The following is a 21,656-nucleotide window of genomic DNA, read 5'->3' on the forward strand; positions in this document are numbered from 1 at the left end:
GCCACACAGCCTATTTTGTATTTTTCCTCTAGAGTTTAAAACCTGGGCAAAATAATCCAAATTTGTCTCTAGGCAGTGCTTGTTTCAGTGCTAGAATGAAGATACCAATTTAAATTAGCTAAATTTACAGAAGACAAAAAACTAAATCTGAGACTAATTTTATTTAGGGAAAGTAAAATCTGTGTTATTTTCATCACTGCTTACACTTACCTTATCAACATATTTCTTAGAATTGTAAAATCACAATGTTCACCATTTTCAACTACAAAAAAAAAAAAAAAAATCAGACCATATGTATTACTTTCACTAAACCCATTCTTTTCAAAGGAAACTGGGTGTTAACAATGAGAGAATATACAAAATATTAAATACCTTAGGTCAATGTTTCATTAAGACTTTAACACTATAAAATAGTACTTAATGTTGGCGGTCAAGGGTGGGTGAGGAATCACTTTAGAAAAACCACAAGTTAACCAAAATGAAAACCTAAGCCAAGAAACTTTAATGTTCTTTTTTTTTTTTTTTTAATGTATCACTAAAAGGGGATAACCTAAAACTAAAGATACAAAGCAATTTCCTCTGTGCAGTTTTCTAAGGTCTATACTAGTTTTAAAGTCTCAGCTCAGAAACTGAAGGTTACATGGTGATGAAAAAAGCTGAGAGTGAGCACAGTATCTCTAGTTGGGAAAGTCACTCGTAAGAACATTAACTTGGAAAATATCCTGAAAATTATGTATGTTTTCAAAGTAATATCAACAAATTATAATCACGACTCAAACTTCATTCCAAGTTACTATTAACATTGAAGATTAAATATTAGTTATAAACCAGTATAATGAACATAAATTTTGGGAAACATATCTAATGCCAAGAAGGCTTCTAAGAATTGACTCTATAACTAAGATTATATTGCTGTTTAAAACTCCTTTAAAAAATTAGTATAGAGGATCTCTTAATAACAAACTTTCTTGCTCTAAAGATGTGATGCCAAGAAGTTGACTTCTGCCCTGAAGAAAGCAAAATGCAAATGTTTTAATTGGGCTTCTGACAGTTGTTCTCATTCTTTAAGGTCCTAGATCCAACTGAGACTCAAATAAAAATGACAGGCCTTTTCTCCAAAATTGTTTTCAATTTCAGAAGGTTTATTAGATCCCTTGGGAGCAATTTTTGGGCCCCAGGTAAAGAACCCTTGCATTGTAGGTGTGTTTTCAAACAAGAAAACAGGAATAGGCTTAATGGTGGGGCAGAGGTGGGAGGATGAATACTGCCAAGTGGCTTCTAAAGTACTACAACGTTAAGATTTAACACACACTTGCCCGACACAACAGGACATAAGGTCTGAGAAATGAAAGAATGTATTTAATAAGGAGATGAGACTCAACGAAACTGAATTCAGATCTTTGAAAATCTAGACTATATCAATGCAGTATGCATATTATACTACTTACAAAATACAAATTTTTATAACATTTGTGAGATCTTATAGAAAGCCATTCACTGAAGAAAACCTTACCTTCAGCAACACCCCAAGGATACTGCCTTCCTCTGACCCTTTTTCCATTAACTTCAATGATAGTATTACTACCTACCACAGCAAGAGGTAAACGGTCCTATAAAACAAAGTATTCTTGTTCAAATACATCTCTGTAGTCCTCACAAATTCAAGAATAAAGAAGTTACATTACTCAACAGGTAAGCAAAAAACAGTATTACCCCAACAGTTTTTGCATTCACTTTCATCGGTCATTCAATTACTATTAGTAAATTGCCATTGTATGGCATTGTTACCAATGTAAACAATAAAATTATACTTTCACTAAAACTTAAGAATACTAAGGCATATACTGATCAGATTATTTGTTAAAGCATCATTCCAAAAAGAAGTGTTCCATAATGGAAAAATTTAAAAGGGTAAAAAATACATTGGCAGCTAGAAGGAAAATAATGAGACTTGTGGCTAGTTTGCCTACTTGATCATAAATCAACCTTAATAGCTCTAGAAGCAGACAATGTTATTAATCAATATATCATTTTTAGATCCATGGTACTTAGGAAACCACTATAAGTTAAAAATACAAAAAATTATGTCAGAATAGATTTTTGATTGATTTTTATAAAAGAACAAAATAAAACATATGTTTGGCTCTTAAAGAATAAGCATAATAGTGCTTAAGAGCAAATCCTTTGTCTTCTCATTATGCTTCCCCTTTCAGTCCCATTACCTGTTTGTTTTTAAGGGGAAAATTATAAAATATGAAATCAGTTAATTGAAAACCATCTGAAAACAAGAACTGTTACTTATCTCTCTATTCTATATAATACTTTATTATACATAACAGTCAAACAACAAAGTTAATCATAAAGGTGAACTAAACAGTCAATAATCTCATTTATTTTGTTAAGTCAATTGTTTAAAAACATTTATATATGTATATGCCACATGGCATATGGGATTCTTAGTTCCCTGACCAAGGATTGAAGTTGGGCCCCCTACAGTGGAAGTACAGTCTTAACTGCTGGACCATCAGGAAGTCGCTATAAACACTGCTATTTCTGGTCTTTACAGAAGCTATTATATTGCTGCTGTATTGCTGCTGCTGCTGCTGCTGCTAAGTCGCTTCAGTCGTATCCGACTCTTTGCGACCCCATAGATGGCAGCCCACCAGGCTTCTCTGTCCCTGGGATTCTCCAGGCAAGAACACTGGAGTGGGTTGCCATTTCCTTCTCCAATGCATGAAAGTGAAAAGTGAAAGTGAAGTCGCTCAGTCGTGTCCTACTCTTCGCGACCCCACAGACTGCAGCCCACCAGGCTCCTCTGTCCATGGGATTTTCTAGGCAAGAGTACTGGAGTGGGGTGCCATCGCCTTCTCCGAGATAGTATTGCTAAGGCCCTAAAATATGTTAGTATGTATGGGAATGAACCTACCTTTATCTTTTTAACAAGCTTATTTTCTTCTTCATCATCTGTCTCTGGGAATTCATATATTTTAATTTTATGTTCTTGGATTTCTTTCATTATCTAAGATGAAAGAGGAAGTCAGTAAAAGAGCACCACATATAATTTTAGACATTAGCTTTATTTTTATTGTACTCTTCTTAAATTCCTGAGTCTTTAGCTCCAGTTCCTTTACTGTTTTTCAACAATGCAAAATGTAATTTAAAACCAAAATAGTATGCTGGTGTTTTTTTTTTTTTTCTATAAAGTTTATACATAAGTACCATTCTCTAAATCCAATTGCTTCAGAAATGTTAAACTTATAAGGTTACAATACCCAAAGAGTTCTAAAAATGAATTAAGAGTCCAGAAACAGCTTCACTAGTTGATTTCTACTCTAGTGGTTTTGGGTCATTTATTTATAATGACTGAGATACCTTTAGACAAATTCTTACCAACTATTTTATTCAGCTGAATCAACAGAGCTTAAACTCACCTAAAGTTTTTAGCAGAATTGAGCAAAGGTAAATAAAATTAAGTATAACACTGGCTCTAGGGAAAAAAATGTGTACTTATCAGAAAATATCCTTGCATGTACGTGTGCATACACACACATCAAGGAGCAACAGATAAAAGATCAGGCAAGCACACAGGGAGAAAACACGCCCTGGAAATTAAGAAGCTAATGAATTTATAATAATAATCAATGAGAATAACAGAAAAAAAGACAACTTACTAGTAACATCAGAAGTGACCTCAAATTAATTTATTTTGTCCAAAATCACTCTAAATTCAAATAAGAATACAGACATCCAAATAGTATTGAATACCTACCCTATTCAAACTTATAACAAACAAACTGATGGCTAATAAACCTAAAACTAGCTCCCTGCCTGTACTGGTGGTTTAATGTTACACTCACTACCAGGGTCCCCAGCAGCAGTAAAGGGACCTGAAACAAAATGTGCTACACGGCTACCAAAGCAGACAGAATTGCCATGGAAATAAACAAGACCACATATCTTTTATAACTGGGTTATGTATCTAGTTAGAAAAAAAAACCTAAGAATAAATGATGAGGTGTCAGATTATGTGCCAACCTAATGTTGGCCAAAAAGTTCCTTTAGGTTTTTTGGCAAGCTTTCTGAACATACTTTTTGGCCAACCTGATACATGCCTAGAAGAAAAAAGAAAGACTAGTAGCTAGCTCTAAGAGCAATGGCTTTTAGTCAGAGGCTGTATATTAAAATAGCCCGAGTGAGCTTCTTCACAGTAACAAATATAAAGCTGTATCTTAACCTACAAAACCAACTAGTAGAGCTGTGGTCCAATAACTCATTTTGAAAAAGTTCTCTACATGAGTCTGATAAACACCTCTGGTTAAACACTACCTGTCCCTGCCCCCCTGCTTTTTTTTAAAGAATAAATAAAGAAAAAGTAAACTGACAACCACTGCAAGTGACCAATTTGGAAGTAGAGATCACTGCTTATTCACCTTTTTTATTTCTTAATTTTTAGTACAATTCCAAATTAAGATAGAAGAGAAATATTACTAATACTATATGATTAGTATCTGAACTTAGAAACAGCAAATTACAAAATAAAAATGGAGCTAATAAATGTAAAATAAAAAATTTCCTGGTAGAAATATCAGATACAGTAAAAATGATGTAGTAAAACATTCTAAAAATTTATACAGATTTAACACAATTTCAAAGCAAATTTCCACAGGTTTTTGTTTTTCTAATAGTTTTCAAGTTATTCTAAAATTCATACTGAAAAAGATGAAGAACCAAAGTACTTTGTTACAAAAGACTAGAAGGACAGTAAGAGATAATAAACTCTAAAATCTATTTTAAAATATTATACAACTTAGCTTTAATTTAAAAGACATATAGTGCTAGATGCTCAGGTGTGTCCAAGTCTTTGCAACCCCATGGACTATAGCCTGCAGGCTCCTCTGTCCATGGAATTCTCAAGAATACTGGAGTGGGTAGTCATTCCCTTGTCAAGGAGATCTTCATGACCCAGGGATCAAACCCAGGTTTCCTGCACTGCAGGCAGATTCTTTACTGTCTGAGCCACCAGGGAAGCTCTTAAAAGACGTAACACTGGCCTAAAATTTAAAAATAGGCTACTAGAATAGGAAAGTAGTTCCAGAAACTGATCCTACCATTTCATAAGATACAATATATAATAAACCAAAAACATAACACTGAAGGAAAACTAAACCCCTGCTTTAAAATGTTCAGCTTTTCTGGAAAATTGAAAGTTTAAGAAATTATTAGGCATCACCTTAATCCAAAAAAGTTTAAAAAAAAATAATGACAATGCTAGCAAGGCACTGGAACAAACATACCTGTCATAAAAGGAATTTTGACTGTTTTATTGAGAAAGCACCATGACAAAATGGGGGGGGGGGGGGTAATACAGTAATTATACCCTTTAAAAAGTAATCCTCTCCCCAGGAATTCAGTCTAGGAAAGTAATACTTCTATAAAGGGTGTGGGGAGAGGCAGTGGCGCAAGCTATACAGAAAATCTAAAATGGGGCTTCCCTTGTGGCTCAGCTAGTAAAGAATCCGCCTGCAATGTGGGAGACTGCCTGTGGGGACGGGTGGTGGTGGAAGCTATACAGAAACATCTAAAATAGCCTTATTTAAATTGACAAAGGATAAGGGCATTATGGTTTCCCAGGTGGCTCAGTGGCAGAGAATCCACCTGCCAACAGAGGACGCACAAGAGACAGAGATTCGATCCCTACGTCAGAAGATCCCCTGAAGCAGGAAATGGCAACCCACTCCAGTATTCTTGCCTGGAAAATTCCACGGACCGAGGAGCCTGGTGGGCTACAGTCCATGGGATCACAAAGAGTTGGATACAACTAAACAACTGAGCACACACACTGAAGGGCATGATAATACTTATGGGCTCCTAGGAGAAAACTAAAGCAGGAGACTATTTTCAACAGTTATTTTTAATATAGTGTAAACAACCACACACACACAGTAAAGTAGCAGGAAGAACATACTGTAACACATTATAATGAAAATATGCAAAACTGCAAATTACATGAATAGTATCAGAATCCTAAGAATTCTCAAACTCATTTTACTTACCTGTTTCTTAAACTGTTGGCATTCCTCTGGTGTGAGTGTGTCTGCTTTGGCAATAAGTGGAATGATATTCACTTTTTCATGCAAACGCTTCATAAACTCAATATCCAATGGTTTAAGTCTGAAATATACAATATTTAATATGACGGGATTGACCAATTTGGGAGAACAGACTTTTCACATTCCAATGCTAAAATTACATACATTGGAACTACTTCATTTCCTCATCAGAAACACTCTCTAAAGATGTATATTGGGCCAGCAACAGTTAGGAAGAACAGGATTTCAAGAAGCACTGGAATGCCTAAGAAAGATTTGACTCCTGTGTTTTAACACCCTGGTCACAGCATGTGGGCCCGAAAGTAGAATCAGAAAATCCAGAAAGGCTCCTAATAAGCTTTCCTACAAGAGACTCTACTTATCACTCAAATTTGGGAAATCTGTCTTGTTTTTAAATGAAAAATTATAATCCTCTTTTACTTCTTGTTACCCAGTATATTTCTCAGAGAAGGGGCTCAAAAGAACATCTTCTTCATCATCCCTTTTATTCATTACACTCTAACTATTGCCTCCACTTGGCCATACTTTTAAGGTCACCAAATACTTTCAGGCTGCTATTATAATTAGTCAGCAGCAGCCAACTCAGAAACACTGTGGTGTTTAATGGTATTTTTAATTTGCCCATTATGCAGCACGGACATTACTCTCTCACAAGCTGTTTACTTAAAGTAAGTTCCAGGATCCTCTTTGTAAGTTAGTCCCTTAAAAGGTACATGCCTCAGAATTCTCTATTAGGTCTTTTCTTTTCTACATTCTATGAGCTTATCATTAACTACAACAACTTCAATATCCTTTATGGCTTAATAACTCCCAAGTCTTTATACCTAGCCCAGACCTCATTCTTATGTTCCAGGCTTGTGTTCACCTGATGGAAATACTACTTGGACATTCCATTTTGGCACCTCAAAATCAAAAGTTCATCTGAACCCCCAAATACCCCCTCCCCTTCTATACTTTCTATCTCAGCAAGTAACACTTTAATCCACCCAGTTACTCAAAGCTGAAACCCAGGACTCAGATTGGATAAACTTCCTCTATTTATCCATTCCAAAGATTCACCAGAACCTGCTGAACAAATAAAAATATTTATATATTTATCTCCTTTCCATTACTTTGGTTCAGGCCACCAAACTTTGATAATGACAACAATCTGTCTGGTTTCCCTCAAAACCATGCACACTGCAGTCAGTATGATGTTTCTAAAATCCAGTTCTGATCAAGTCATTCCCAGACTGAAAACCTTACTAAAGCCAGATTCCTTAAGTGAGTGTGGCCTACGAAGCCTGTGAAAACATAACCTCTTTAGCTGACCTCATCTCGCAGCATCCCTTAGCATTTTTACTACTTCCGACTTCCAATATGCCAGCCTTTTTGAACTTCTCACAATATCTTGAAATCACCATACTTTCCCATCCCCGTTCTAGCTGGCTTGCCTAATTCCTATTTGTCCTTTAGGACCTAGCTTACTATTCTCCTCTGAGAGAACCAACCTAAAACTAGAAGCCTCAAGGATCACAACACTGAATCTGTCATATAGTAACCACCTACTTGTGTATTTGTTCTTCCCATCTTCTCACTAGAAAATCCTTAAGAGCAAAAGTCTTTGTCTCATTCATCTCTTCTGTAATATCTAGTACAGTGCCAACACTTGAGAAGGTGTTCAAATATGTGCTGACTAAAAAACTAAGCTGCTGTAATTTTCCTTACATCTTTGAATAACTGTAAATGAAAATCACCTATTCCTCACATGCAGAATACACCAGACTAAAAATTAATATTTAACAAATAAATGAAGATAACAGCAGTATTTTGCATAGAAATACAGTATTCCTTAGCTTTGATAAAACATGGGGAAATGGAATAAAGGTCTAATTTCATTATAAATTTTATGGACTAATATTTTAAAATAAACAGAAAGCCCTTGTTTGAGTTCTCTTAGCATACTATAATTTAATATATATACTGGTGGGTGTATTGGCAGTGTGTCCAGAGACTAATGGGAGAAGGCAATGGCAACCCACTCCAGTGTTCTTGCCTGGAGAATCCCAGGGATGGCGGAGCCTGGTGGGCTGCCGTCTATGGGGCTGAGCAGAGTCAGACACGACTGAAGTGACTTAGCAGCGGCAGCAGAGACTAATGAGATACTCCTTTTTTACTGATGAATAATACTATACTTCTTTGTGGTAGTGACCTGCTGACTTGCAGAAAGACAGGGTAAGAAGGCAGGAAGGCAGATATGGAGAAATGAGACAGCTTCAATTCTAATTCTCATCTTAAATCCTTTGAATTTTGATATTAGCATTCAGAGAACACTACAGAAAGAGTGTGTGGCTGGAATATAACACCATATTTATCTATAAACAGCACCCTTATCTCACTAGTGGTAACTGAAAAACCTTTAGATTTTGAGAAAATATTTAAGTTTTTGCCTGTTTTTCATCAATCATTACATAACAACACTAAATATAAAAGCCATGGCTCAGTCAATTGATCTCGGATTTGGGACTGCCCTGGTGTTTCAGTGGTTAAGAATCTGCCTGAGAATGCAGGGGACACAGGTTTGATCCTTGGTTTGGGAAGACTCCACATGCTGTAGAGCAACTAAGCCCCTGCGCCACAACTACTTAGCCCATGTGCAGCAACTACTGAAGCCTGCACACCCTAGAGCCCATGCTCTGCAAGAGAAGGCACTGCAATAAGAAGGCCAAGCACCTCAACTAGAATAGCCCCTGCTGACCACAACTAGAGAAAGCCCACACGCAGCACTGAAGACCCAGCAGAGCCAAAAAATAAATAAATTTAAAGAGAGAACTATGGAGCACATAAAATAAACTTAATTATTTCCACTATATATATATATTTTTTTTAATCTCACATTTGTAAATTTTTAGAGTTTACCTTCCAGATTATACGCAGGACAAAGTTAAATTACTACCACTACCACCTCATTAAACTGGTAACAGTAAAGAATTCAGTTAATCTATAATTTTAATGAATCTTGCAAGGAGATCCAACCAGTCCGTTCTAAAGGAGATCAGTCCTGGGTGTTCATTGGAAGGACTGATGCTAAAGCTCAAACTCCAATACTTTGGCCACCTCATGCAAAGAGTTGACTCATTGGAAAAGACTCTGATGCTGGGACGGATTGGGGGCAGGAGGAGAAGGGGACGATAGAGGATGAGATGGCTGGATGGCATCACTGACTCGATGGACATGAGTTTGAGTAAACTCCGGGAGTTGGTAATGGACAGGGAGGCCCAACGTGCTGCAATTCATGGGATCACAGAGTCGGACACGACTGAGCAACCGAACTGAACTGAATATAAAATATTAAATTGTAATCTAAGTTAACAAGATTTTATACTTAAAGTAAAACAACATTTACAGAACATTTATTATTTCAATTTTCCAAGAGGAAGATACTTGAAAATAGCCATGGCAAGGAAATCAGGGAAGTCAACTTCTCAAACATAAAATGACAGGGTTGAAGAATATTAAAACAGTTTTTACAAAATTAAACTTTAGATATAACCTTTATAAAAGCCCTGATAAAACCCTCTGCCCTTTTAAACTAGAATACAAATTTTAAAAGCTTACAAAATGCCAACAGAAAACACTTATTTCACAAGAGATTACATACTGGTTGAAATTTTTCCTCTGTCCATTTAATTTTATTTCAGATCATGTTTTCCAAGAAATCTAATTTTTAAGTTTTTTTTTTTTTTTTTTAACACAAAGGAAACTCCTTTATAGAATTTCTAAAAGATAAACCCTTCCCTGGTGACTCAGACACTGAACAATCCACTTGCAATGCAGGAGACCCAGGTTCGATCCCTGGGTCAGGAAGATACCCTGGAGAAGGAAATGGAAACCCACTCCACATTCTTGCCTGGGAAATCCCAGGGACAAAGGAGCTACAGTCCATGGGGTCGCAGAGTTGGACACGACTGAGCGATGAAACACAAAGAGAAAAAACTATGTAACACCTCAAAGCCTACAACAAAATAAGTAAAATGAATAGAGGGCAAATGACAAATATTTATTAAACATACATACGTATACACATTTCTAAGGGAAAAAAAATCTATATAAAACTAACACTTTTTTCAAAGTGGCAATAAAAATTCCAAAGGTTTGTAAAAACACCATTTAAAAATTCAAGTTCCAAGTCAGTTACCAACCACTGAACAAAGGAAATGAAGCAACAACAGCTGAAATCACAAATTAACCCTTTGTTCAGTGATGACACCTGGTGAGGAAAGGGACACAGAAAATACACTGCTGGACCAATATATAATACTCCAAAAACAGAACCTCTAAAAAGGGAATCCAGGGACTACCCAGGTAGAACGGTCATAATTCCTCTACTATGCTGCCTGGAATTTCACTCTAGTGAGCATGGAATTTTGAACTCTTTACAGAAAACTCAATGTCATATTATGTCACTTAATCCGCAGCAGCATATATCAGTGGGCAAAACTTTGTTCCATTTCTAAAAATAGTTAAGCTGACAAACTACTCAAAAGCACGTTGTTATACTAAGAAATTAAAATCTGGAACTCTCATCCCTTGTGACAAACAAGAAATGGTCCCAAGCCACTACACATAATATCAAAATTTTTTCTTTAAAAAAAATTTTATTTCCCATGCAATTTTAAGGACTATATTTTCCCTCAGGGGATAAGAGAAATGTGATTTCATGAGAATTACTACATGTTGGAGAGAGTCCAAAAGATCTAAAATAATAAAAAGTGGATATAAACTGACAAATTTCTATTGACCTAACTACAGGTTAAGATTTTACTTTGCTGGCTTTCAGGAAATACCCCTAACAAGTCATATTAGAATGATATATATATATATACACATATATATATACACACACACATGAAAATTCAAGAAGAAACTAACAAGTTCTCAGAAAAAAACTATACAGTATGATATTTTGAGTTTTTTTTTTTTTTTTTTTTGCTTTTAAGTAGATAAGTCAATTTTGGGCTTTAAATATATAATTTTCTGAGAATACTATAGAAGAATATTAGAAATGAAAAAGAAACAGTTGCACCACTACAATCAGATAGTGCAAAAATGGTAAACTTTAAAATTAAGGCTTTCTGCTCAACCAAGATGGTGATAATGGGCACTGGCCTATCTAGGCAAAAGGTAAAGAAGAAAGCAGAAAACAAAAGAGAAAGGCACGCTGTTGAAAGTGGGCTTCCCTGATAGCTCAGTTGGTAAAGAATCTGCCTGCAATGCAAGAGAATCCAGTTCAATTCCTGGGTTGGGACGATCTGCTGGAGAAGGGATAAGCTATCCACTTCAGTATTCCTGGGCTTCCGTTGTGGCTCAGCTGGTAAAGAATCTGCCCGCAATGCAGGAGACCTGGGTTTGATTCCTGGGTTGGGAAGATCCCCTGGAGAAGGGAAAAGGTACCCACTCCAGTATTGTGGCCTGGAAAACTCCATGGACTCTATAGTCCATGGGGTCAGAAAGAGTCAGACACGATTAAGCGACTTTTACTTAAAGGAACTGGTTTATACTACTGTTATTTTGGTGTTAGATGACAATACTATTTAGTCTAATGCTATGAAACAGTCCAGTCCCTTTTGGTGGAGAGATGGTGGAGTTACAATCATCAGGGGGCGGAGTTATCCTGAGTCATTTAACCAAAGACTAAAGAAGAGGGCTTCCCAGGTGGCTTGGATGGTAAAGCGTCTTCCTGAAATGTGGGAGACTCGGGTTTGATCCCTGGGTCAGGAAGATCCCCTGGAGAAGGAAATGGCAGCCCATTTCAGTACTCTTGCCTGGAAAATCCCTGGACGGAGAAGCCTAGTAGGCTACAGTTCATAGGGTGGCAAAGAGTCAGTCACGACTGAGCAACTTCACTTTCACTTTAAAGAAGAGTAAGTACAAACATCCGCAGTTGACAATGACACGCATTATCTCCTCAAAATGACAAAGAAACACAAACGACCAAAACAGGAGTAGAGGCTGGCCATACAAACAAACAATCCAATCAGATACATGTCTAAATACTCAGATCTTAATTTTAACTCCTAATAAGTAGAAGGTTAGTACTGATGATAGGATACTTAAATAATTTGACTGTGACAGCTAAGGTGAAATAGATTAGTAAAACAGATTTAGTGAAGAAAGAAATAGCACATTAAAACCTTGGTATTTAAGTTTTTTTGCAATGTTCTCTACCAGATGTATAATAAACAGTATCTTTGGAGTTTCTTAGAATATGTCTAAGCTAATCGTTATGGCTGCTTCTCCTTATTTGATTGTTCAATCTGTGGCAGACTGGTCAACAAGAAAGCTAAATTAGCCACATTGAGACACCAAACCATGATGAAAACAACATTCCTCTCCATGAAGCACAGTCTTACACATGAGAAACTAAGAAGTAAAATCATTTTTAGCGTGGCTAGGACTTACATTTTTTATAAATCATTTGTATATGGAATTTGGAACTTCACAAGTTGTATAGTTAAACATACTCCACAGAGATGAGGATTACTAACACATGCACCCAAAGATGAGTAATAATAAAACAACAAAAAGGTTATCAGAAGTATTCAGGCATTTACCCATGTCCTGAAGGAGCAATGAAGTATAAACAACACTGCACTCTGTTATCAGGCATCTGACGTCTGTTCACTCTAGATTCTGCATTTAGGTAGTCCTCGAACTTACTATCAATGTAGTCGATAACAGGCTGCCAGCTGTAGAATGCAAATAAATAAAATAATTAACTTGAGATTCCACTTATGAATGGTGCTTCCCAGATGGCTCAGTGGTGAAGAATCCACCAAGATCCCTTGGTCAGGAAGACCTTCTGGAGAAGAAAATGGCAACCCATTCCAGTATTCTTGCCTGGGAAATTCTATGGACAGAGGAGCCTGGCAGACTGTCCATAGGGTCACTAAAGAGTCAGACATAACTAAGTGATTAAATAACAAAAAACACACTTTACAACATGAAAAATTACATCTAAAGAGTTTTAGATTTCAAATGAAAAGATTAAACACAGAAGCCTCATGATGAATTTATTTAGGTATTTCAAAAGTTGAAGAAATTTACTTCAAAAATAATGCAGAACTCAAAAGAAAAATTAAAATATTTTTATAAGCTCCTAATATCTTATTTCCAAATAGAAAGTCATGGATGTTTTCTTCACTTACAACTTACAGAAAAACTGAAGGTCTAAAATCATATTTAAATTAGGGTGTGACAGAAAACAGATAAAATTAATAGCAGAGAATGAAAAGTTTCTTATAAAAATGAGAATTCTTTTATCTATGTTTTAGAGTCTATCTTCAAAATAATTCTATGAAAAGTGTTATCATCATTTTATAGAAAAGGAAATCAGTTCAAAGAAGTTAAGCAATAATGACAAGTAAGTGGCAAAGTTGATATATGAACCCAAACCATATTACTTAAATTTCAGTTAACCATAGGTGAGAAGATTTAAAATGTTAAAAAAAATCTAACCAGCCCTATTCCCAAATGCAATGGAAAGCAGTAGGGACAAACCCTTCTTACCAATTACTATTGTCCACTGCATCTCCAAATCCTGGGGTATCGACTATTGTGAGCAGCAACTGAACACCACCTTCTTTGATTAAAACTTTGGATTGTTCCACCTGTAAGAGTCATTGTGTACAGATATTAATAACATACATTATATCTGTGGTTTCCTACAAGGTAAGATGTAGGGAGACGAGTGTTAATCAAAACTAAATAGGAAGTTTTTTATAAAGTACATCTACCCACCCAGCCACTTTCTTTAGAATCAATTACTATAGATATTGAGTGTCCAGGTTATTTAAAAGAAAAGTATATATATAAATAATGGGTTTACGGCTCATAGTTGGTATAGAGAAGGAAAATAGGAACTGATAAAATATTATTAATTACTAAAGCCATATAAAACTTAAACAACAAAAATGCACATCTAATAATACAAATTAACAATGTGCTTCAATGATCAAGTAATTCACAGAGATCAAATATGATTTATCAAAAGTACATTTAATCTACCATTTGCAGTAAATGTTTTCTGGATTATCTCCATCTACTTTGGTCCCAACCAATTACTCAAGTGAACTTATTACCATTTCCAAATCTTTCTCAGCATGGCTGTAATTATTTACACTTGTGTTTACATCATGACCTAAGAGCCAACTTTCTTCTCGAATGTGTTATTGTCCATTCAGGTCAAAGCAATCAGCAAAATCCAGGCATTGAAAAAAAATGCATTCTGGTAGGGTAAAATCCTACTAACTCTGATTAAAATCTTCAGTTCTCTTTAGAGTTTGTAAAAATGTTCTATTTAAGAAAGGGAATTGGAATTAAACAGTAACAGCAGTTCTTCCTACAATCTAAGATATTCTGTAACCCCAAATTCCGTTTTAGAATGTAAAAATCATTCATCTTGGACATATGCTGCTTAAAGCAAACATTCATTCAAACAGAAAAGGAGAATCATTCTTCCAGAAAAAGATAGGCTTTCATTTAATTTATATATAGTGTTTAGTAAGACTAGAGGTTCCAAGTATGTTGACAGGCTAACTTAACAGGCACGAATTAAACTTTGAATGTTACATGCCATAGGAAGGTACCAATTAAGTACTACTAGACTTTAAGAGGGAAATGTAATCACATGAAAAACAATTTCAACTATCCATGTTGATTAACAGAGTTGGGAAAGGAAAAGCGACTAATTTCTGGGTAAGAAAAGTTTGGTTTACCTTTACAGGTTAAAAAAATTGATGATGTCTTTCCATTACCCTCTGACATTTTCTTACAGATGCTAGCTGATGGATGAAGAGACTGAAAAGCTGAAACTAAGACTGCTGAGCGAAAAGTGTATAGCAGCATTGCTCAATAGAACTTTCTGAGATGATGGAAATGGTTCTATATCTACACTATCCAATACATACTAGCTGCTTGCCCATGCAAGCAACAAGTTCTTGAAATCTGACTAGAGCAACTGAGGAACTGAATGTTCAATTTTATTTAACTTAAACTGAAACAGCTACACGTGGCTTTGTTGTTGTTGTTGTTGTTGTTGTTTAGTCACTAAGTCATGTCTGACTCTTTGGTGACCCCATGGACTGTAGCCTGCCAGGCTCCTCTGTCCATGGGTTTTTCCAAGCAAGAATACTGGAGTGGATTGCCATTTCCTTCTCCAGGGGATCCTCCCAATCCACATGTGGCTTAGTGACTACTGAATTCGATAGTGAAGATTGATAGCAATCAGAAATTATTTTGTTAAAAGAGCATTATCAAAAAAGAAACTTGCTGAAACTGAAATTTGGACATGCATATTCACAGAAAGGCTTCCAATCTTTTAGACAAATAAGAGACAAAGTTCTTATCTTTTAGACCAATGGTTTTTAAATTGCTTTGACCCTAATGTAAACTGTCAGTGAAAATTTTAGATATCCCAAATGTAAGTACATTTATTTATCTACCAAACATATAAAATTGGTTATCTGAACATTAAACAGCAGGAAGTGTCAATTTCTCTGTAAATTAAAAAAGTTAAACATCAATAGATACAGGTTCTAATATTTTCTGGTCACCTTCAATATCAACGATGGTTGCACACTGCTTGGGAGAATACTGTTTCATACCACACAGCTAAGATAATACGGTCTGTCTGATATTGAGTTACTCTAATAATATGAGGGAGGCAAAATAACTGTGGAAATAATCAGACTCATCAGTGTAGATTATCAAAACTAAAAAAAATTGAGTGATATTACTTCATGTGGCTTAGAAATTCACATTCTATATATCTAGTAGTTGTCTATAGTTAAAAAGGACAATCTGGTTATATGTCAATTATATTTTAATTCTTTAAAAAAGAACAATCTATTCAAATCTAACAGATCTCAATATATATCTCATTTGCCTCCATCTCCTTCATAAAAATAAGTTATCCATTTATGGTAACTGTCACTGAAGCAGAAATATCCAAAGTAACCATCCCTTCACCTAAAAATTCTCAAAAATTATTTTAAATGACACAGTATCATGTATTAGAACTGATGTAAAAATCTAACTGTTCTACATGAATCATCTCCTGATTTTACTCCAAACCATTTCTGGTTCTCTCATTACCAAACAAAGAACATTTCTACCTCTAGTACTAGGCTGTATACTAATCACACACCACAACAGCTTAAATTTTAAGATTTTTGCTTCTTTGTTTAAAAAAAAATTAGTTCAACAACTTAATTGTTTATTGGAGTGATAATACAAATGAAGATCTGCTTTTCATACGGAAGCTTCTTTTCTTCTTTGGCCTATGAAATTCTGTGTATCCATACATGGTCAAATACATAGAAGACAGCAACATATGGAAGAAATCCAGAAAACAACTGTAAACTAGTGCCATTCACAGGATCCAACTGTATCCTATCATCTGGTTTTGCAAGTATCCTCATGGGATCCATGGTAAACAAATTAGTCCAAGTCCAGGAATTTCAAACTTTTCTTAAGAAATCTATTCCAAATGGCCACTTTCCCATGCACTTTACTTAAGCAGGTCACATCAGCATATTTTATGGCATCACTCAAGAGTTCTCAAAGATTAAACACATAATTTAATACCAAAGGAATGAATGAATCAAGGGCACTTTCAAATGAGGTTTTCTCTGAAAAATAAAATTAAAGCCTATTATATTGTTTATGTATAATAATTAAGGGCTATTTTGGATTCCTAGATTCCAGAAACTCACACTTTTTCTAATATTTACAGTTTTTCAATCTGAGAAAAAGTCAAACTTTCACTGTTCATACAGCTTCACTTCTTCCATTTCTGAAAGACTATTAAACACACTACACTTTTCTAACTTAATGTTTGAGTCATTTTTTAAGATAAAGTATTATAACTATATTAACATTTGAGGAGAGGGCTAAAATTTTCTGTCAAGAGCTTACCTTCACCTATACTTGCTCAGGAGATGACATTACAGCCAAAGCCCTGCAGACTCAACTAGTAGAAACTTGAACAGTCTGCAATATTCCACTTGGCTCAAACACAAAATCTATTCTAGATTATTTAATAACTCAAAAGACAAGCATCATCATATATACTTCATTATGTTCAATAAGATACTTACAGAGGCAATGACCAACAGAATAGTTATGCTTAAAGACTACTTCCTTCTCACCAAGACTGAAAACGAACTAAGAAGAAACTTGATCCAAACACTAATTCTGCTTTCTACTCTCTGAACCACTATATACCTCATTCCCCTCTCTCCTTACACTGAAATCTTAATTCCCATGTCCTTTCATTTTCTATTAGCAAACCCCTCCCAAATCCTTTCTTTTCCTTTCCAGCTAAGATACTCTTCCATAAATTTCATAAACTTCAACTCTGACAGGAATTTCCAGGTCATCTGATAATCTTTTTATTTGCTCCTTCACCTCATGTCTCTTCTAGTATGACTCTTCCCAAGTTCTATCTTGGGGCTTCCCAGGTGGCTCAGCAGATAAAGAACCTGCCTGCAGTGCAGGAGACTATTGTGGGTTCAGTCCCTGGGTCAGGAAGATCCCCTGGAGGAAGGGATTGGCAACCCACTCCAGTCTTCTTGCCTGGAGAATCCCATGAACAGAGATGCCTGGTGGGCTATAGTCCACAGGGTCACAAAGAGCTGGACATGACTGAAGTGTCTGAGCACGCACACATGCACACAACCTCTACCTTACAATCTTTGCCACCAGGCTCAGCAAAGTACTTGATCTTCACTGGAAGACAAGAACATCCCCAATTTGTTGCTGCTATTTATTTTTTAATTTTTTTAAACTCAAGTACAGGTGACTTACAATGTTTCAGTTGCATGGCAAAGTATGTAAATATACAATCCTTTTTATTTACATTCAAATGGATATATACATTCTTTTTCAGTTCTTTTTCCATTTTAAGTTATTACAAGATATTGAATATAGCTCCCTGAGCTATATAGTAGGTCCTTGTTGCTTATCTATTTTATATAATGTGGTTCAGTTCAGTTCAGTCGCTCAGTCGTGTCCAACTCTTTGCGACCCCATGATCACAGCACGCCAGGCCTCTCTGTCCATCACCAACTCCCAGAGTTCATTCAAATTCATGTCCATCAAGTCGGTGATGCCATTCAGCCATCTAATCCTCCGTTGTCCCCTTCTCCTCCTGCCCCCAATCCCTCCCAGCATCAGGGTCAACTCTTCGCATGAGGAGGCCAAAGTATTGGAGTTTCAGCTTTAGCATCAGTCCTTCCAATGAACACCCAGGACTGATCTCCTTTAGGATGGACTGGTTGGATCTCCTTACAGTCCAAGGGACTCTCAAGAGTCTTCTCCAACACCACAGTTCAAAAGCATCAATTCTTTGGCGCTCAGCTTTCTTCACAGTCCAAGTTTCACATCCATATATATAATGTGGTATGTATGTGTTAATCCCAAATTCCTAATTAATCCCCCCTCCTTTCCCCTTTGGTAACCATAAGTTTGTTTTCTATGAGTCTGCTTCTGTTTTATGAATAAAATTCATTTGTATCATGTTTTTAGATTTCACATATTAAGTGATATCATATGGTATTTGTCATTCTCCTGACTTACTTCACTTAGTGTAATATCTGCTGCTGAAAAGTAATACTCTATTACGCACAGGCACACACACACACACACACACACACACACAATCTTCTTTATCCATCTGTCAGTGGAATTTAAGTTACTTCCATGTCTTGATAATTGTACACAGTGCTGCCATGAACACTGGGGTGCATCTGTCCTTTTGAATTTGAGTTTTCTCCAGATATATGCTAAGGAACGGGACTGCTGGATGATATGGTACCTGTTTTAAAGGAAGCTCCACAGTGTTCTCCATAGTAGCTGCACCAATTCACATTCTCACCAACAGTGTAGGAGGGTTCTCAAGAGCATCCCCAATTTTTCTGAAGCTTTTTTGAATGTTCTCTCCTGTTTAGTGGAATAGATTTCTTTTTTCCCTGAGACTAATTTCTCAATCTATGGTGGGGATTTGACCAACTTCCATTTCAAAGTCATCTTGACAACTATTTAGACTAGTTCCCCTATATCTTCAATCTCTCATCTCTTAGGATCTGATTCTCCATAGGATACAAACATTTTCAGGTCTATTTTAGAAATAAAAACCAAACCATTGTCTCTGTCCCCTACACTGGACCTCTAGGTATTCCCTCTCATCCCTTCCTTCATAGCTATTTCCATCTTCACTGACTCACAAAGTCACTTCCCAACTCACTGTCATCCTGCCCCCTATTCCTATGATTTCACTAAAATACACCTTGCCAAAGTCACCTCTATACCACCCTAGAGCAACATCTTTCTCACTATATCATGACTGTTTGCTATATCCATCACATGACTGTGACAATCTTGAGAACTCATATGTCCATCATCCTTGTAGCCCCCAAACCTGGTAAAAGACAAGTATTCAAATACCTGCTCTGTGTATGACTGCTTCAAAAAAATTATCAAAACTTGACCAACATTAACAGCAGAGTTTCCTAACTGGACTTTATAAAGATGTTTCAAGGAGTCATAAGAAGTTATCTTAGGGATAGGATTCATTGTTTTCACTTCTTCTCACCTCCAAAACTTTTGTACCCATATAATCTAAAATAGTGATTTATTAAACTTCATAAACCAAGAAAAGTTTTAAAGATGACCAACATAAGGCTGCCAACTAAAAGTCTGGGGGAAAAAAAATAAAAAGGACTTCCCTGGTGGTCCAGTGGCTAAGACTCCACACTCCTAATGTAAAAGGCCTGGGTTCAATCCCTGGCTGGGGAACTAGATCCCACATGCTCCAACTAAGACCTGGCAAAGCCAAATAAAAAAAATAAAATTTTTCAAAAAAAAAAAAAAATCAGAAAGAAAAAACAAATCTAGCACTGTTATTTCACAAAAGAAACTGAAATGGATTTAGTCTCAGAATAAAGGACGGTCTTTCCCTAGGAAGGTTACCAACTATCTCCTTTCCCTAGGAGATAGCTGGCAAACTTTTGCTGAAATGAAATATGATATAAAAATTTTCAAATATAAGATCATAAAACTTGCTACCATGTATATAACATTGTATTAATATTTTTCTTGAAAACTGTTAATCTAAGCATCTATGTTTGAGATTAGAATATGAAATAGAGCTTAAGTGTTCAAATTTTTTCTATAACTTTAATCAGTCTATTGGGAAAATACATGTATGAATGAAAGTGAAAGTAACATGGTGCCATTTCATTCAATTAGAAATATTCTGGAAGAACTCAGGAAAAACAGTTCACTCTCTTACTTTCTTTGACAAAGATAGGATGAAATCAGTCCACAGCAGGCCAGAAACACAAGGAGTGGTCCACAAAGTATAGTACCCAGACTGGCAGTTGAATAGCTTGGAAACTTAAAAAAAATGCCAAATTCTTTGGGCTCTGCCTCAAATATGGGGAGGGGGACTTGACAGACTGAGCAAGGCTTCCAAGTGATTGTGAAGCACAGTGTACTTTGAGAAGACTGGTATAAAGAACTACAGGACCAGAATGTCAGCTTACATTTGGAAGTACACAGCTTAGGTTTCTAAGGCCAAAGACAGGATGTTGAGAATTAATCTCAGATGCCTTCTATCTATTAATGAAAAGTTCACTCAGATCGGAACCACTGGAAACAGAATCATTTGTCTGCTCAGAGTAGATAGTTTCTCCCTTCTCCCAAGACTGTGAATGTGAAGGAATTTCTTCTTTAAGATACAAGCCTCTTGTAAACAAATAATGCTCGGAGAGATTATGAGATTGTGGTCTTTATAGAAGTTTCACTCCCTATTTGGCCACATCACAGGATGTTACTTCTCTTCTTCTTTTTGACAGTTGGAAGTGTTCCAGAAAGCCTTCAGGTCAGGGAAATTGCAGACATTTGTTTTTTGAAACTCAGGATTGTATGTTTTTCCTGGATTACTCTTCACTGAGAGAATTTAAGAGCTCCCAAGAGCAGATCATCTACTAGATTATTGAGCTTGGTGAAAAACCACTCAACTGTAAAAGAAAATTACATTCTACTCTCTAACAACTGAATGACTAGGAATACATCATGTTCTCTCCTAGGTAAGTAGAGAAAAGAGTTAAGATGACCTTCATCTTGTTTCCAGTATATCAAGGAATACTTCCATGGTACATCAGGAAAGAGGACTTCTCTGGGATTTTAATAAGGATCAATCTAGTTCTCAAATGTTAAAGGTCTCACTTTTGGTACAAGGAGGAGATTTAATAGTGGTATACAGGCCTTTGTCTTAAAAATGTTACTAGAGATAGCCTTAGTCTAATTATGCCTTTGTTTTCAAAAAAGGGAGAGCTGGGAAAACATTTACAACAGAAGAGGATACCTTTGAAGTGTTACCTTAAGGTAAAGTGAGTTTAAGCCAGCATTATTCTGGAGACAAACTAATATAAATAGAATTCTGACAAATTGAGAGCTTCTCCCATCTTTTAACAGATACCAGCCTAGGAGAAACTACCTGCA

At 36.0% G+C, this 21,656-nt stretch overlaps 1 protein-coding gene across 5 annotated transcripts in view; it reads right to left on the bottom strand.

Annotated features, from left to right (window-relative positions):
- Positions 1-21,656, bottom strand: part of SEPTIN7 (septin 7) — a 98,370-nt gene that overhangs the window by 16,925 nt on the left and 59,789 nt on the right. For all 5 annotated transcript variants that reach the window (XM_025291178.2, XM_025291176.2, XM_025291179.2 and 2 more), the window contains 6 exons: positions 13,659-13,759; positions 12,704-12,838; positions 6,054-6,171; positions 2,927-3,019; positions 1,514-1,610; positions 211-262 (listed from right to left, as the gene is read on the bottom strand). In XM_025291178.2, the coding sequence (XP_025146963.1) occupies positions 211-262; positions 1,514-1,610; positions 2,927-3,019; positions 6,054-6,171; positions 12,704-12,838; positions 13,659-13,759 (596 nt within the window). The remainder of the gene's footprint in view (positions 1-210; positions 263-1,513; positions 1,611-2,926; positions 3,020-6,053; positions 6,172-12,703; positions 12,839-13,658; positions 13,760-21,656) is intronic.

This window comes from Bubalus bubalis, chromosome 8 (assembly GCF_019923935.1).
Source record: "Bubalus bubalis isolate 160015118507 breed Murrah chromosome 8, NDDB_SH_1, whole genome shotgun sequence".
Lineage (NCBI taxonomy): Eukaryota > Metazoa > Chordata > Mammalia > Artiodactyla > Bovidae > Bubalus > Bubalus bubalis.